Source organism: Saccharomyces kudriavzevii (genome assembly GCF_947243775.1).
Source record: "Saccharomyces kudriavzevii IFO 1802 strain IFO1802 genome assembly, chromosome: 9".
Lineage (NCBI taxonomy): Eukaryota > Fungi > Ascomycota > Saccharomycetes > Saccharomycetales > Saccharomycetaceae > Saccharomyces > Saccharomyces kudriavzevii.
In genome coordinates, this window is record NC_079280.1 from 278,268 (window position 1) to 295,994 (window position 17,727).

The 17,727-nt window shown below is 39.4% G+C and overlaps 7 protein-coding genes and 1 non-coding gene across 8 annotated transcripts; 2 read left to right on the top strand and 6 right to left on the bottom strand.

Moving 5' to 3' along the window:
- Nucleotides 1-179: 179 nt before the first annotated feature.
- Nucleotides 180-2,129, bottom strand: PRM2 (pheromone-regulated protein PRM2; the record flags this gene model as incomplete). The annotated part of the gene is made up of 1 exon (XM_056228741.1): nucleotides 180-2,129. One exon carries the CDS (start codon nucleotides 2,127-2,129, stop codon nucleotides 180-182), a length of 1,950 nt encoding a protein of 649 aa, XP_056088432.1.
- A 663-nt stretch (nucleotides 2,130-2,792) lies between these two features.
- On the top strand, nucleotides 2,793-4,613 carry CST6 (Cst6p; the record flags this gene model as incomplete). The annotated part of the gene is made up of 1 exon (XM_056228742.1): nucleotides 2,793-4,613. One exon carries the CDS (start codon nucleotides 2,793-2,795, stop codon nucleotides 4,611-4,613), a length of 1,821 nt encoding a protein of 606 aa, XP_056088433.1.
- A 339-nt stretch (nucleotides 4,614-4,952) lies between these two features.
- Nucleotides 4,953-6,071, bottom strand: CKA1 (casein kinase 2 catalytic subunit CKA1; the record flags this gene model as incomplete). Its single annotated transcript, XM_056228743.1, has 1 exon — nucleotides 4,953-6,071. One exon carries the CDS (start codon nucleotides 6,069-6,071, stop codon nucleotides 4,953-4,955), a length of 1,119 nt encoding a protein of 372 aa, XP_056088434.1.
- Nucleotides 6,072-6,474: 403 nt separating this feature from the next.
- Nucleotides 6,475-7,338, bottom strand: CAP2 (F-actin-capping protein subunit beta; the record flags this gene model as incomplete). Its single annotated transcript, XM_056228744.1, has 1 exon — nucleotides 6,475-7,338. The coding sequence occupies one exon, from the start codon at nucleotides 7,336-7,338 to the stop codon at nucleotides 6,475-6,477; it is 864 nt and encodes a 287-aa protein (XP_056088435.1).
- Nucleotides 7,339-7,657: 319 nt separating this feature from the next.
- BCY1 (cAMP-dependent protein kinase regulatory subunit BCY1) lies at nucleotides 7,658-8,908 on the bottom strand (the record flags this gene model as incomplete). The annotated part of the gene is made up of 1 exon (XM_056228745.1): nucleotides 7,658-8,908. The coding sequence occupies one exon, from the start codon at nucleotides 8,906-8,908 to the stop codon at nucleotides 7,658-7,660; it is 1,251 nt and encodes a 416-aa protein (XP_056088436.1).
- Nucleotides 8,909-9,900: 992 nt separating this feature from the next.
- Nucleotides 9,901-13,020, top strand: ULP2 (SUMO protease ULP2; the record flags this gene model as incomplete). The annotated part of the gene is made up of 1 exon (XM_056228746.1): nucleotides 9,901-13,020. One exon carries the CDS (start codon nucleotides 9,901-9,903, stop codon nucleotides 13,018-13,020), a length of 3,120 nt encoding a protein of 1,039 aa, XP_056088437.1.
- Nucleotides 13,021-13,316: 296 nt separating this feature from the next.
- SSM4 (E3 ubiquitin-protein ligase SSM4) lies at nucleotides 13,317-17,279 on the bottom strand (the record flags this gene model as incomplete). Its single annotated transcript, XM_056228747.1, has 1 exon — nucleotides 13,317-17,279. One exon carries the CDS (start codon nucleotides 17,277-17,279, stop codon nucleotides 13,317-13,319), a length of 3,963 nt encoding a protein of 1,320 aa, XP_056088438.1.
- Nucleotides 17,280-17,498: 219 nt separating this feature from the next.
- Nucleotides 17,499-17,571, bottom strand: Skdi_9.trna6K. The gene has a single exon. It is a non-coding gene; the product is annotated as a tRNA-Lys (tRNA).
- Nucleotides 17,572-17,727: the final 156 nt, after the last annotated feature.

Sequence of the window (17,727 nt, forward strand, 5' to 3'; positions counted from 1 at the left end):
TTAATTGCTTTACAAGCGTCCTGGTAGAATGAGCGGTATGTAGGCCTGTAATACTTAACGATTGCGTGCAACTAAGAGTGAAATAGGCCATTATTACATATATTCAAGGTATCTTTCACAAGTTTTTCACCCAGCGAAAATTGCGAGACTACTCGTGAAAGGTGATGATAATACAATATTTACAGCTTTAATATTATAAATGTAAGCGTGTGGTGCAGCAGTATAGTCAAACAAATTATTAAGAGGCCCCACTTGTAAACAGTGTGCAGCGAGGACACCATTATTTGCTCGTGCTCTACTTCATGCCGCTTAGCTAGCGATGAAGGGGCGCCTACCGAGTTGTTGCCCACATTAGTTCCTTGAATGATTATTCCATATTTCTGAATGTCCAGTGCAAATGATGCGTTAGTTTTGGTAAGTTTGTTTGTAGGCATCGAATATTGATCCATGAACTCAGTGAGGGAATTAGTACTTACTAGAGGTCCAATTGAAAGGTCTATTCCGTTCCAATCTTGAGAACTTTCATTAAGATACTTCTCAAATTGGGTGTTTGTGTCGTTGACCCAAAGGCTCAGAATATTCATTGATTGGTTTTTGAAACTGTGGTCAGCTGAAAAGCTCAGACTGTCTGAAACTAACCTTTCATTTACTTCCAGTTGGAAATTTTCGCACAATAGGCTTATGCTATCATTAATAAGACCTTCCACTGCGGTGGTCGTATTTGTTTCTGTCCACGCTTCCCTCTTATAGAGTAAAGAATCAGCTCTTTTATCTAACTTAGGCGAGTATGGTACTTCAAAGCTCGTTAATCGTGAAACGATTTGCCAATGAACCAACAACATCAATAAACCGAAAAGCCACAAGTGAACTCCATTTGAAAATACCCACCAACTACAGTAAAACAGTTTGGATCGTTTTGCCTTTTTGCCATCAATTTGTTCCGGTCCCCTTTTCAGTATCTTTTGGTTTATAAGCTTTGTAAAGTGGTAGGGAAATGGATAGAGTACGCAGAGGTTTAAAGTAGCTATCAAGCCTCTTACAATCGTATTGTATTGAGTGAAACTAGTACATCCTGTAAAATTATTAATTTGTGACATTACCAGATTTATCTGCTGGTTTTCCAGCTGAAATATGATTCTTTCTATTATCATTAGCAAAACCACAAAGGCAACATAGATTGCCGTGAATATTATTGTCATTTTCCGACACATACGGAGAATACGACTTTTTACTGCATTGAACGCATTTTTTTCCTCTTCACTAGTTTCAAAAGACCGTTTGGTCAATGTAGTTGGTGGCTTAACGTTTGTAGTGCTTCCCGATAGAGTGGAAATTTCATTCTGTAAGGTTTTGGTGAAATTTTTTTTGAATTGATCCCAGCTGGTGGAAGTTTGTAAGAAGTTGAGATTAAAGGTAGTATTGGTACCCAGTTGGAGAGAAAAGTCGGTGATAGTGTCATTGAATACCTGTAAGAAGTTCAATCTCGTGGTGTAGTTCTGGAAAATATCATCGAACATGGAATAGTTTAGAAATAAGCTTGATGCCATTTGTGAAATCGACTCTTCATCGATCGTCATGGCATCTTCTGATATTCTGTTCCATGTCTCATTTATTAATTGCGATTTAGTGAGTAGCTCGTTGTAGATAGTGTTGTTCAGTCCGAGAACATTCTTCATTGATTCAGTTTCCAAACTGATTTGGTTGGTGATAAGCTGTTGTTTGTTATTCAATAAATTATCCGTATACAATTGAAATTTTTCCTGCATATCCGTGTCGATTTGAGATGCAACATCTTTTACTTTACCTTCAAAATACTGATCAAGTGTGTCGTCAATAAATGATCTGTTCAAGGAATATATGCTTGCAGAAGATGTGGGTTGGTGTGTTGTGACCAATGTTGTTGTGCTTGTTGCCGTGGTCGTAGAAATAGATACGACAGTCGCAATTTCGGTATCGTTCTTTTTAATCTTCATGTAGGAGGTTTTTATCATTGTGGCGTCAATGACCGAAAAGGTGCCCCAAATAGTTAAAATTACAGAAGTGAAGAATATTAGCAAAAGGGGGTGGAAGAGGCAATTAATGAGCCTTTGTGGAAGCGATAGAGGCTTAATTAAGCGTACATTATCCATCTTGTTGTATTCCTCGTTTTTGTAAAGTTGCTCTTGTATTCCCAGTTGATTCAGACATGATATTCCCAAAATATAAGTTCCTTATGTTATATAAGATGGTAACGTACGGTGGATGAATATTGTATTGTCAGGCTGAAACATTTTTCAAACGTGTTTCAAAAGTGTGTCGTCATTACCATATAGCACTATTTCCATCAAAAAATGTTCATTCTGAAATTGAAGACATACCTGGGACACACCGCAACATCACCGATGGACACTATGGTAGCAAGCTGCTTCTAGTGTTACTTACGACGCTTATTGCTTTTACCAATATTGTCAAATTCTTGGTCGCGACACAATATAATAAGTGTCACCTTACACGGAAAAGTGGTTGCCCCTTCTCCATAATTGGCGACAATGACAATCGGGGAAGCCTATTTCCAATGACAATCAGAGCGAGAGGAAGGCTTCTGTCAATTTAGATTAGGAATTACTACCTCTAAAGCACACCCCTGTTTACTGACACAAAAAAACTATAGAGGTTATCCTGTATAGGTATTCGTTGGCATTTCTAAATCATATTTCGCATTTGTAAAGCAATCTTTCATTCGGAAGATCTAAGAGGATCTAAAGTAGTAGGAAAAAAGTATCAATCCCTTACTTCAGGTCAACGGTACAATAATGTTTACCGGCCATGAATATCGTTCCGTAGATTCTACCTCCACCAAGCAAAAAGAAAATAATAGGCGTGATATCGATGACACGTCAAAGATCTTGAATAACAAGATACCGCATGCCATCAATAATGCTTCTGCTGTCGTTACAGCCACTGCTAATAGAGACGTTTCACCTACAAATAGGCCTTTGGATCCCCAAGATGTAAACTATAGCACCGACGTCGCTGGCGTGGTCGATTCGATGCATAACTATGCTACTGCTAGTAGAGATTCTCTGACCCCCCAATATACCAACATGGCAGCTAGAAACACCGGTTTGCACAATCAGGTCGTCAATGCTAACTCAAACTACCACCAGCCCACGTATCTTCGACAACAACAACAACAACAACAACAACAACAACAATCGCCCTCTATGAAAACCGAGGAGGAGTCTCAGCTCTATGGTGATATTCTTTTGAATTCTGGCGTCGTATCCGATGTGAATCAAAATTTAGCCAGCTCCACAAATCTAAACCATCTGTCTTCTACTCGCAAATCTGCACCAAACGATGCTGTTGCTGATGCAACTAACGCCGCTAACACAACCGCCTTGAATAGGCAATTATATTTCATGAATATGAACATGAACAACAATCCGCATGCCCTAAATGATCCGTCCATCATGGAGACTCTATCGCCATTCTTTCAACCTTTTGGTGTGGATGTCGCACATTTGCCCATGACGAATCCACCGATTTTTCAAAGTTCTCTTCCGGGGTGTGACGTACCAATTAGAAGAAGAAGAATCTCGATTTCTAACGGTCAAATTAGCCAGTTAGGCGAGGATATTGAAACCTTGGAAAACCTTCATAATACCCAACCGCCCCCCATGCCCAATTTCCACAATTATAATGCCGTAAATCACAACAAAAATGTATCACATAAACAGACCTTTAATCAGGCAGCACCGGCCAATATTCCAGCATATGGTGCAAAAAAAGTTACTAATCCCTCGAATGGCACAATCTCGGGTGATCAAAATACCAACTTCTCAAAAAACCAGCAGCAAACTTTTGTGAACTCACTATCAAAAAATAATCCGGCGGAGAGCGTAAGCGATCTGGAAGGTATGACGATATTTGCGCCAACTACTGACGCCGATAATTTGGCAAATAAAAACATGACCAAATCCTCAATTAGAGAATCACATTCTAATCCCAGTTTCATTTCAAGAACTCAGGGACCTCGCATGAATTTAGGAGACAATCCATTAGAAAATCCAACCCCAGGTACAACAGTATGGAAAAGGGCAAGATTATTAGAGAGAAACAGAATTGCAGCTTCTAAATGCAGACAAAGGAAGAAGGTTGCGCAACTACAGCTCCAAAAGGAATTTAATGAGATCAAGGGCGAAAATAGAATTTTGCAGAAAAAACTGAATTATTACGAGAAATTAATTTCTAAATTCAAGAAATTTTCTAAAATTCATTTACGTGAACATGAAAAATTAGCAAAAAACTCGGACGGTAATGGTGAAAGTACCAGTAATAATAGCAAAAGTGAAAGCATGACTGTGGATTCCTTAAAGATCATTGAAGAACTGTTAATGATCGATTCGGACGTTACAGAAGTGGATAAAGAGACTGGCAAAATCATATCAATCAAACATGAACCGTCTTCGCAACGTTTTGGGAGCGATATTGATGATAATGGTGATGATTATGATGATGATGATATGAGTCTCAAAGTTGGGGAAGGTAGGAACAATCCCGAAAATCAAACATTGCTCAACTCTGACAGGGAGGCCAAAGCATCCAGTCTCTATGAACAGAACGGCGTTTGATTCAAGAAATACCTGCACATTTGTATATATACTATACGTGTATGTACTCGGGTCCCCGCTTTCCGCTTTATCGTTGTTATTTTGTTTCTTTACTACATTTTGTTTCGTATTAATTATATTTAAGACGTTATTTTTTTTGTAAGCATAAGTATGAAACTTGCACATTAGTGTTCTCTGCTTCTATTATTTGTAGTCCCCTTGATCCGTTTTGAGTTTAATCTATTAAAATGGTACAATGAGGTACGGTTTGTAAAAAAAAAAAAATTACTCGTTATATCATTTGTGTGCGTGTGCGTGTGTGCGTGCGTGATTTTTTCTTATTCTTTCGTATTTTGCCTGTTATTTTGCAATTTGTTCTCTTACTGGGGCAAACCACGGATGGCCCATTGCCTCCTTAGCAGTCAATCTTTCTTGATGATCGTATCTTAGCAGGTTATCAATAAGGTCAATAACTTCATCGTTGCCACTTAAATGTTTGTTACTATCGTTAATAAACCTATGCCAAGGCTTCCTGATGTATTGGTCCATATCGTAAAACTCTCTCGGTAAAGTTATTTCATACTTCAATAAATATTTCTCAAAATCGCTTGTGCCAAGTACCTTGACAATCTTAACAAGTTGGTCTGTGTTGCTGGTTCCATGGAAGAATGGTTCTCTTTTGAAAATCATGGAAGCTAACATTGTCCCAAACGACCATAGATCTAAAGAGTAGTCATACATTCTATAATCCACTAGTAGTTCAGGGCCCTTAAAGAATCTGGATGCAACACGAACGTTGTACTCCATATTTACATGGTAAAACTCAGCCAACCCCCAATCGATCAATCGCAATTTCTTATTCTTATGATCGATCATCACGTTATGAGGTTTAACATCTCTATGCATTATCCCCATTGAATGACAATAATCTAAGGCTTTCAATAGTTCAAACATGTAAAACCTGATTTCCAGATCGGTCAATTTAGGATAAAGGATACGGAAGTCCACATTATCTACATATTCGAAGATTAAAGCTGGTGTTTTGGAGATCGGGTCTTTTATTACATCAAACAGATGAATTATATTTGCATGACCATTGTGTGGCAGATCAAAGATATAAGGTCTAGTGAATGTTACAACATCCTCCTTCTGATTTGTGTAGTATTGATCTTCTTGAAACGGCAAGGTGGTTGGAGGTGCTTTTTCGTTGGACAAATCCGTTAAAATCTTAATTTCTCTCTTGATTTTCTTCTTTTTAACAGGTTTCAACATTTTAATGACAATTTTGACTTTAGAGTCTAATTTGACACCTTGGAAAACCTCAGAATATTTTCCCCGCCCTACTTTATTTTCAATCTCGTAACTCTTTGTATTCGTGGACCAATCAATGGTGGTGTTTTCATAGTCCCAATATTCCTCGCTTCTCAGCTTATTTATGTTCGTATAAACACGAGCCTCTGACAATACCCTGCATTTCATAGTTCGAATCAAGTTTTCCTTCTATAATTCCTCTATTTGCTTCCGTGTACAACTCGTCAAGCCTATATTAAATGAAAATCAATTGATAAATGCAATACGCCGAGTAACAGCAGGTAACAGAAAGTAATAGAAAGTAACAGAAAGTAATAGAAAGTAACAGAAAGTACCAAACCTGTATCTAAGCCCGTTCAATAAATGACTGCAGGACCACTGACTAATCGCTACTGAAATTTTCCAGCGTTGGTCAAAATTTTTGGTTTTTCGCTTTTTTTTCAATCGTTCGTGGGGAGTGATTTTGATGTTTTGTCGGCCCCACTTTATCATAATAGAACCATTCTGCATACACATATATATATATATATATATATGCTATGCTGTGCTTGTGATATTTTATCTGATATTTCTATAAAGATTGAAGGCCCTTGATGACCTCTGCATGGGCATCTTTATTAGTCTCTTCCGCAGAGGATGCAATGGCAGCGTTCTTTGTTTGGTGAAAAATATCTCTTGTCTTTTCGAAATAAACGGTTTCCAACAGGTTTCTCATTTGAGACTCGATATCCTCGATCAAAGACCCCAAGTTAGCAACATGCGACGTGGAGATGATTTCTAATGGACGGGACATGTCTACTCCGATGTCCTTCTCCGTCTGTCTTGTCAAGTTTCCGGACAGCATCATCTGAGAGTCATGGTCATAATTTGTTTTGTCCAAGTGTAGGATGATTGTAGTAGTGACTCTGTAGTTGAAAGTGTCAGATGATGAAGGAGATGCTGTGACTTCAAAAACGTGGATACTGTCCCAATTGCTATGGTCGGACTGGTTTTTCTTGAAAAGCACGACCCCTGCGAAATCGTGACCGTCGAACTCTTCTTCATTAAGGTCCCAGAAGTAAACACTCGAGATGCCACCTTCATAGTAAAGATCTCTGTAAATGTCGAAAGAGTCGTTGGCCAAAATCTCGACTTGTCTTAAGGGTGTTGATGGAAAGGGGCTGTCTTGCGAGTCCTCTGAGGACAATTCTGGGAAATAGGTGTTTGACCAAGGCGATCTGAACGAATCGATATCACGGTTATAGTCACAACATAAGTACTCGCGATTCGAATCGGTTGGGTCCTTCCGGATGGATAGGGGAACGTCTACTGAAGACAATAGATCTTGTGCTAAATTCGGTTGTAGTTCGATCAAATTGTTTAGATTTTCTTGTAACTTGGTAGGATTAAGTCTTCTGAGAAGATCCAAAGCGGCATCAAATTGAGCGTCAGACATTGTTGTTGTGGGCGTAGGAAGACGGGTTTGTGTACCTCTCTCTGTACTGAGCAGTTCTCCTTTATTCTTTATGGACGCTCTTACTTTTTATGCTTCCCATGCGGAAAAAAAAACCTATAGTGGGTAGTCGTAGTCGTAGTCGTAGTCGTAGTGATATATATAGGGAATTTAGAATTTAAACACGTAACATAATACTATATAGAAAAGGAAGAGGAAGCCTTTATATATTTATATATAAATATATATATATATATATGGAAGAAAGAAAGAAAGAAGGATATCGATGTCAGTTTTAGGATTCTTCTTCCTTTGTTTCTTTTTAGTGTCTTGTAGGGTCATTGAGCTTCAATACGTCTACTGCAGGACCCAAGAGTCTTTGGAAGCCGCTTTTCCCCAACGTGGCAACTTTGGTTCTCTTTGTAGCAGTGACAGTGGCCTGTCTGGGCAAGTCGTTCAGCAAAGCCACTTCACCGAAATAATCATGGTCCTTCAGTTTGTTTACAACACCTTGACCCTCCTTGGAAACGTCCACAGCTCCGTACTCAATCAGATAGAAGTTCTCCCCTTGGTCACCCTCGCGGATGATTGTTTCTCCCGGCTGGTAGATCTTGGTATCCAGGGCATCGGCAAGCTTGGCACGGTCGTACGTTGTCAAGCTCTTCAAAACGGGCATGCTTTTTAAAAGATCGTCATACATGAGTCTCTTCTTGAAAGAGCTTCCCAAAAGAATCTTCCTGAAAGTAAGTCTGTCTAGCGCCCACAACAGACATTCTGACGTGGCCACAACCGTGGCAGCACGGGGACTGTTGTACATAAGAGCCAATTCCCCGAAACTGGAGCCTGGACCGGAGGAATTGACTTTGTTGTCGTTGACGTAAAAGTCGACGGTACCCTTCTCTACGACGTAGAAGTAATCACCTTGGTCGCCCTGCTTGATAATCGTAGCGCCCTTGGGAACGCATTTTTCCTCCAGACAGTTGATGACCAGCCTCTTAGAGTCAGAATCCAGCTTGTTGAAGAGGAAGTTGTTGCGGATCGATTTTTCGAGTCTTTCCAATTGCTGCTCGGACTTTTCCTTGTAGTGATCCGGAGTCCAGTCGTCAAAATTGTTTGGCTGTAGCGTCTCACCACTAACTGAAGTACGTCTTTGGGCGTTGAAGTGCATTGGGAGCGGAGGGGTGGAGGTCTTTTCTCTAATGTGCTGCTGCTCTTCCTGCACTTGCTGATTAGTGTCCTGTTCATGCGGGTCCAAATTGAACCCGTTCTTGAACACGTTCGAATGTGGGTCCTCGTTTACAAAGGGAGACTTGAACATCACGCTTGATCTGGACCTCGATTGCGACTGAGATGATTGGGGCCTGGAAAATGACTCTTCCGGTTCTGGAAACAGAACAATGTTCTTGGCCTTGAATTCGGGCTCCCTATCCTTGAGAAAACTTCTCTGTTGCTCCAATCTCAGATTGAAATAGTTGGCGGCGAACTGAAGGAAGTCCGACGGATTAGCGGCATTCACTTCGTTGTGGAACAGCTGCAATTCGACTTGCGATTCCTTGGACAGAGAAGACACCATTATTTGTTTGCACTTTTGTCCCTTGTGCTGCTATTGACGTGTTATGTGTGATCTGTAAGTATGTGTGCGCGTGTGACAAACACGATGGAAATAATCGGTTGATATAGTCGAGTAGAGCGTAAACCGTCCCTTTCTCCCTTTTTCCTTTTCCCGTTTTGCTCAAATTTTCTCTTTTTTTCCTTTTTCCTTTCGTTTTGCTCCTTGTTAAGAAAGCGAAAGACAAGAATTTCCGAGGCGGGCAGCGCCGCCCCATAACAAGCATATCTAAGCAAAAGTCAAAAAGTTCGGCTGGCGGCAGAACCCGTAAAAGAACAATAAGGAATCAGAATATGGCATGCGTAATATGACTAGACGAGACTGGAGAGAAGGCCTAGATAGAAAAAAGGGTGGGTTCGGTTCGTGGTGGCTGGGTGGGTGGTTTGTGGATTTTTGTACGTTCGGGAACGTGATATGAGATGATATGATATGAATGCGCCTGTTTTCTTTGGCCGTGATTAGCCGCCGAGGTCGATATGCCCCTCATTTTTGGGCCATTTTGAAGATTAGGAAGTGCGGGGAAGTGGAATCTTCGGCGGCTAAGGTGAGATGTATATAAAGGCGGCTATATTCCTTTGCCGCCGTCGTTCATTCCTTTCCTTTCCTTTCCTTTCTCATTGCAGGTTGCTTCTTTCACGACCAGATCTGCAATCACGTGCAGCGTCGTTCACAATGACTTGTGATTCTTTGCCTTCTTTCCTCTTCGTATCTTTCCGCTAAGAGAAACCAAGTACAGTGTAATATAAGATAAAAACATCAACATAGCGCAAATCCGCCACGCCCTAGAGAACGAAAGGAAAAAGAACTTACATCAACGTTACATCACAGCATCTTTGTTTCTTCTTAGAGAGAGAGAAAGAGCGGGACAGAAGGACACTACACAGTATACTCCATACCTCGGTGCAATAATAATACACGTACATCTATGTTTATTGCACATCAACCCCCATATATATATGTCTGCCAGAAAACGCAAGTTTAATAGTCTCAAACCGCTAGACACCTTGAACAGCCCCCGTGCCAGCTCTCCAAGGCCCTCCGTTTCTTTCCCCCCCAAGAGATACAGTATTTTTCGTAAGGACCCGAAAATAGTCGATCATCTTAACAATGCCTCCACAAAGGATTTCCTACCAGTTTTGAGTGCGAACAGCGAGAACAGGAAGCAGGTCGAACTGTCCGATGATGATGATGATGATGATGATGATGAATGTGTCAGCAGCAGATCTTCTGATCAAGAGTTTGAATCTTTGCAAAGCTCCCCTCTGAAAAGACACTCGTCGCTCAAAAGCACTTCCAATGGCCTTTTGTTTCAGATGTCGTCCAATGATAGTTCGACACCAGCGGAAACAATGACCCCTTTTTCAAACGGTTCGATTGTTTCCACGAAACTGAACCTCAACGGCCAATTTTCTTGTATCGATTCGAAAACATTCCAAATTTACCGGCATAAATCACCATGCATAATGACTTTTGTTTCAGATCATAATCATCCAAGATTTTCTTTATATTTCCAGCAATTGCTAATCCAGAATTCGCAAATTAATTTGCTTGAAGACACCGAGTTGGTAGTTCTGGATAAAAAAAACTCTTTAATGGCCATGGTATTGAAAGATTTGAGGAAATTTTGCATGATATTAGATGTGAACAATTCTTCAATCAACATTAACACGAAAATATTAATATGGTCCAACACTAGCTCCGCTTCCAACAAGCGAATAAAGTCCATTAAAAAGTTTTTATTGACGTCATATTCTTCCTCCATAAGCGTTCAAATCTTGGACAATAAGGAACAGATTCTGGAACGACTGGGACATATGGCCCATTCTACTCCCTCATCCGCACCTCCATCGAACATGGAAAGGGCAATAAACTCCACTAAAAATGCCTTCGACTCGCTGAGGCTGAAGAAAACCAAACTTTGTAGTAGTGATGACGACCACCCGCAGAATCTAACGCGTTTCCTATCAAATAAGCCGCATGGGTTGCAGTCCTTAACAAGACGCACACGCATTGCAAGCCTTGCCAAAAAGGAACATTCGATATCTATACCGAAATCGAATATCTCGCCCCTGGATTTTTACAATAATGACTCGACGCAAACTTTGCAATCCCATGCAGTTTCTCAATTAAGACGATCGAATAGATTCAGAGATGTTTTGCATTCAAACACAGAATCTGATGATGCTACTGCAGAATTTGAAACCCCTGAACCATTTAAACCTTCTCTCTCCTACAAATTTAATGACGGATCAAGTTATACTATAACAAGCCAGGATTTTAAGTGTCTTTTCAATAAGGACTGGATCAATGATAGTATTTTGGATTTTTTCACGAAGTTTTATATCGAATCATCAATCGAAAGGTCGATCATCAAGCGAGACCAAGTCCATTTAATGTCCTCTTTCTTTTACACAAAATTAATCAGTAACTCAACAGATTACTACTCCAACGTTAAGAAATGGGTCAACAATACCGATTTGTTCTCCAAAAAATATGTTGTCATACCAATTAATATAACCTATCATTGGTTCAGTTGCATTATAACAAATCTGGATGCGATCTTGGATTTTCATCAAAACAAAGATAAAAATGAAGCCATTAATTCTGATGAAATTTCAATCAATAATCCCTTGATTAATATTTTAACTTTTGATTCATTAAGGCAAACCCATTCGAGAGAAATTGATCCAATAAAGGAATTTCTTATATCCTATGCATCAGATAAATATGCGATTCTATTGGATAAAACTCAAATCAAGATGAAAACTTGTCCAGTCCCACAACAACCTAATATGAGCGATTGCGGTGTTCATGTTATTTTGAATATCAAAAAATTTTTCGAAAATCCCTTGGAAACAATTGATATTTGGAAAAATTCGAAGATTAAAAATAAGCATTTCACCGCAAAATTAATCAATAAATATTTTGATAAAAGTGAAAGAAATAATGCAAGAAAGGATTTAAGACATACTTTAAAGCTATTACAACTCAATTATATCGGTTATTTGAAAAAGGGAAACTTATATGATGAGATCATGAAAAAAGAGGAGAAAACCCCCGCGAATATTAGCAATGATGAAGATCATGACGATGAGGAAATTCAAATTATTGAAAATATAGATCAACAACCCAATAATGATAACAACAAGACACAGCTTACCTCAGAACCCCCCACTTCACTATCACCGGGCGCTTCAACAGAGCCAGCAGAGGCGGCAGAGCTGGGAAATGCAATAGTGCAACAGCCGGAACCGCAATCCAATGGTGAAATAATGTCCGATGGTGAAGGTCCAAGCCAAGCCACCGCTCGAGAAACGCCATCGGTTTCTCCCCCCATTCGTCATAATATCCTGAAAAGTTCGTCACTTTCAATACCCGAAAGTGCAAATGAAACCGAACAAGAAGAGTTCACATCCCCATATTTTGGAGAACCTTCGTTGAAGAAAAGGGCTAAGCAATTCGAAGGCGTTTCGTCACCAATAAGGAACGATCAAGCACAAACGTCCATCCATGATATAACGATACCATCACCTAAACCGAAAAGGATTTATCTAAGCAAAAGCATTCCACCATCGTCGCCTTTTATACAGTCTCTCTCGACAGATTCCATAAAACGCCCATGTGATCCCAACGATGCCAACATTATCATTTCAGATACAGAGCAAGATTTGGAAACAGGGGGAAATTCCGAGAATATCAGTTGTGTTACTAACAAGGACGACTCGGACGTTAATTTGATTGGTGGTTTGCCACCAAATGCCCCAGAAAAAAATGATTATAGCACCCTGGAAGATAATGGTAATAATGACAGTCTGGGTAAGATATTGCAAAATGTTGATAAAGAATTGAATGAAAAGTTGGTTGACATTGATGACGTAGCGTTTACTAGCTCAACTGGTGGAAACGGGGAAGAGTCAAGTCCACAACTCCTCTCGGATTATGAGAATGAGAATGGTAAGGAGGAAGTGATGGTTCACGTAGATGAACATGACAATGACGGCAATAAACGATCTCAAGATAATGTTTGGGATCGAGGGAGGGAAAGCCTCATACTCTTGGAGGACGATGAATCTTAAAAGCAATAGCATCAGTTTCATTTTTTTTCTTTTTTTATCTTCTTTAAGAATAATACCCTTGCATAATAATAATACTAATAAAAAAACTAATAGTACACATACTCATATAAATAAGGCATATATTTACTTTGTTCTTTCCATCCGGAATAGTAAATTCTTATAACGCGTTTATTATTTAATTTTTTTATAATTCTAGTAACGTACAAGATATCATACAATAGAAAATGTATATCTTATTGCAGATATATATATATGTAGATATGCTAACATTTATTTTAACAGGAAAAAAAATGCTTTCAATGATCATCAGGTAAATTCTCTAAGGCCCTACCCTTGGTGTAAACTTCGTCCTTTACATTCTGCACAGTACTCTTGAACCATTTGATAAAGAGTACAGATGCTTGGAAAAAAAATGTAAATGACTCTAGTGCTATCAGAAGGCCAAAGTAAAGGTGCTGCATCTTGGTCCATGTGGGGAAAGATTTATTGAGCGATGAAGCAAAACTTCTAGATCCGTGCCTAATGTCAATGATTTGCTTTGCAGGAATATCACGTAAAAACAGCAGAGATAGTGTAACGATTGGCAACACATAAATAGCCATGTGTAAGAAACTTTGTTTGAACAGTTCTAATGACATAATTTTCAAGAAATTCAATTTACTGGAATTTCTATTTCTGAAGAATAGCTTCAATGATTTGAATCCGACTCCAAAATCCGCCATTGATGAAATGATCCAAACGACAAACAACAAATTTTCGTCATATTTAAACCACTGAGAATTACCAATGGTGTACGAAGAGTTTCCAAACATTCTGATAGTGATGTAATTGTAACAGGCCAGTATACCATCCGTTAAAACGACCCACGAAACCATAGTTCTGATGAATGCAATCATTATTGCAATAAACACCATCAGGTTATATTTTACCAACATACTATCAAAAATGCTGTTGAAGATGGTCATGAAAATACCTGGACCTTCTTCCGCATTATTGATATTGTCAACGGGAACATTGTTGAGGTCTCTCTCTGGAATATCATGATCCACTTCTTCTAACTCATTTTCATCAATGGCATGTTCGTCAAGAGCGTTTTGGCCTTCTGTGAAATGAATGATATCCTTGGCAATCTTAGATAAGCAGACAGATCCAATGCAAACATAATAAACGTTCAAATAAGAACGATTAATGTTGGAGAGTTCTTTCCATGCGGTGTAGACCTTATTGTTTTCTCCCAATAAAAATTTTACAACTGGGAGTAAACCAAAGCTACAAACAACGTTTATTAATGCTTGGCTAGCAAATGTAACACCAAGCATTAGAATGGAGGCAAACAGCCAAACCAGGCCAAGTAAAGTCATGTATCTTAAGCGGAAATCTGGAGGAACATAAACGATATAATACTGGTCATATTCTGTATTTTGTTCATCCAAATAACCAAATTCACCGGCAGCAATTTTATTTCTTTCCTTGATCCTTTCCAAATCTAATGGTTTCAATAGTTTATCATTCTTTGTAACAGGGACGAACATTGTTTGCACATAGTTCCTGGACACAATATCAGAAGAAGGAACGCGCATTAGAACACCATCTGGAACAAAATAAGCATGAACGTCGCGTACTTGTCCAAACAATTCCATTGCTTGTTCTAAAGTCTTTGGTTTGGTGAAAAGTTCTTGGTTTGACCATTCTGCATTTTTGGCAGCAACATATTTGTAGAACAAATTACGGTAAACAACATGACCTCTTTCAGTTGGGGTATCCTTACCTAAGATAAATGATGACAAACGTAACTTTCTCGAACACAATTTGAAAATGGTTTTCCAGTACCTTTCTAACAAAGGTTTGACGTAAGAACTAGATTCTAGTATTCTCTTTGTGAAGTATAACGTCAGTAAAATTGCGGTAAACTTCCACGAGACAATAGATGTTGGTTTATAAGGCTCAGGAACCGACAATAAGTTCGATTTGAGGACAACTGGGAAAAAAAATCTGGTATGGAAACCGAAACCCAGAACAATGAAAATTGCATAGATAAACATGGATAGGCACAACCTTGATAATTGGATATTCATTGGATGAATTAAACTATCGTGCAATATCTTAATATTTGGATCTTCTGGAGATCTAATAAAGAAGAGAACACCTGGTCTTATAATATTCTTTCTAATCATTCCAATGTATTTGGCGAACCAGTACATGTAGAGGGTGCCAATTGTCCAATATACAAAGAGAGAAAATGGGGGCCATATTGTGCATATTGAAGGAACCCAAAGTGTTTGATCATTTGATGCCAAGATGGGGCAAAATAATGAGAAATCTAACATTACACCAGCTAAAATGGGGAATCCGGCTAATTCAATGAAAAATAATGTGAACACTTTGAAAGTGCACTTGAGAGCAAACAAAATTTGGAAAATCAACCTTCTGGTGGAATTGCTCATTCCGTTTTCACGACCATAACCCCTGGAAACCAGGTTGGATGAGGCACAAACAAGGCCTATTGATGTTAAATATGTTGTTAAAGCAGGTAAAGCACGGATGAAAATTGAATGTTTCATGGTATTTTGGGTGTAGCCATCGTAAAGATGAATTATGTTGGGAATCAAGTGTGTTGAAATCCAATTCATTGCGGCGTCTACTTTGGGAACTAGCTTTGTCAATCCGTTGTAAGCTATATTGGTTCCTGAGAAGTAGTAAAGATAAGACAAGCCACGCAAAATAATTCTAAATACACCAAAATAGATTTTTAACAAACCAAACCCAATGAAAGTTGGAAACAAATAGGAAATTGCCAGGTACAAAGCAGTGAAAACGACAGCGATTATGAAATAAGCAATGACATTTAACAATTTTAATTTGAGGTTTATCACCAAGGGACCTTGGCCTTGATCCTCTACATTAGCTTGCGCGGGTGCTGCACCGAAATCTTGTTCGTCTTGATCAACATTGCCGACTCTATTTTGAGCGGGCGGTGGAATGAATACTGGGGCATTGGGTCTATTTATGGCGTTCTGTTGAGCAGCGATTATGTCGTCAAATTCATTTTGAGCACGACGATTAGCCCACATGTCCATCGGGTTGGGGTCTACATGATCACGGAAATCTACTTCCTCCTCCGGTTGTTGCTGTTGTTGCCCTTCTTCTTCCTCTCCATCTTCTTCCGCCTCGTGGTCAGTGGCGGACTCTGGCACAATTCTGGATGAATCCTCTGCTGTTGGCGAATTATCGTCCACATCGTTGTTATCATGTTCTGCTGAGGCCTCGCCATGATCCAGTTCATCGACATGGCGTAGATTTTCAAAATGACGACGTTCGTGAGGGTCCTGCAGTGCTGCGTTATCACCTTCGAGATTGTTGACGTTGTTGACATTGTCGTTGTTACCAACGGCGCCAGCTGGCATGTCCAGTCTATCGTGGCCCTGATCTTGACGGTTTTCGTCATGGGCTCTCATTTCTCTTGCCAAATATTCGACCATTCTATCATCCATCATGGGAAATCTTTCCTTCAAACGCGATTTCAAGTCCTTTGGAGAAAACCTTGGACCTATCTTATGGAAAACCATCTTACTGAAAACATCTTCTCTCACTATCATGTCATATTGAAAGTATAATGCTATATGTAGTATCACGATCATGATACACTGTAGAGATGTGAATGAATGATTTTGTAAAAGTTGATAGAAAATTGCCCTGGTACTCAATTCTGGAGTCGCTGACTTATCATAGCCATAAATTAAACTCTTCACGAAATCACCAGGGTAAGGGGAAGATCCGTCTAACATCATAGTGTATAGTTTCCCAAACATGTTCCATACTAAAGGAACTCCGATAATGTATAGTACAGCGGCCAAACCAATAGTTACAGCCAAACGAGCTTTTTCGAAGAAAGTAAAGATACTCTTGGATACTAACAAGGAAAACGGTATCTTCTCGGGCATATTTTCCGCATAGATCGTCTTGAATTGAATAGGATAATGACAAATGTCACATTTAACATCCGCGCCAGGTTTTGAAATGTCTATATTTTTCGAAGCTACCCATTCCAGCAGACAGGATTCATGCATGTATTTAATGGAGCCCCTGCATTTACAAGGGTGGAAAAGAGGGTTGTCGTCAGTAGCTTCACCACGACAAATACGACAAGTGGCGCCAGATGGCGCATCATCATTGGAAGCGGCCGTGTCTGTCCCTTCGTTTGCCACCTTATGCAGTTCGTCTCTCAACCCGGAGACATTAACGTCAGAATCACCATCCATGTTTTCTGACACTTCTAGTTTCTTTGATTCAATTAATAGTGGACGTAGCCTTGGCCTGAGAAAAACTGTACAAAAATGAATAACCAAGGACTTTCTCTTCAACAAATCTTGTGGCTTCATAGATCTGTCAAGATCATCCTTCCAATATTCTCAATCGATGGAACTTCAACTGATTTTTCCGTTCCCAATGATCTTTTTCCGGGGAAAAATAAAAATAAAAGCCCTGTAGGGGGCTCGAACCCCTAACCTTATGATTAAGAGTCATACGCGCTACCGATTGCGCCAACAAGGCTGTTTTTATTATTATTTGTTAAGGTTGAAACTGAATAGCTTACGTTAATAGTAACAGCCATGTCGCAGATGAAACACTAGCAGTTACTTAAAAGGGTAATTACTAGCTGCATCTGAAAATAGACGAAGACACACTGTTCAAAACAGTAATAACAAC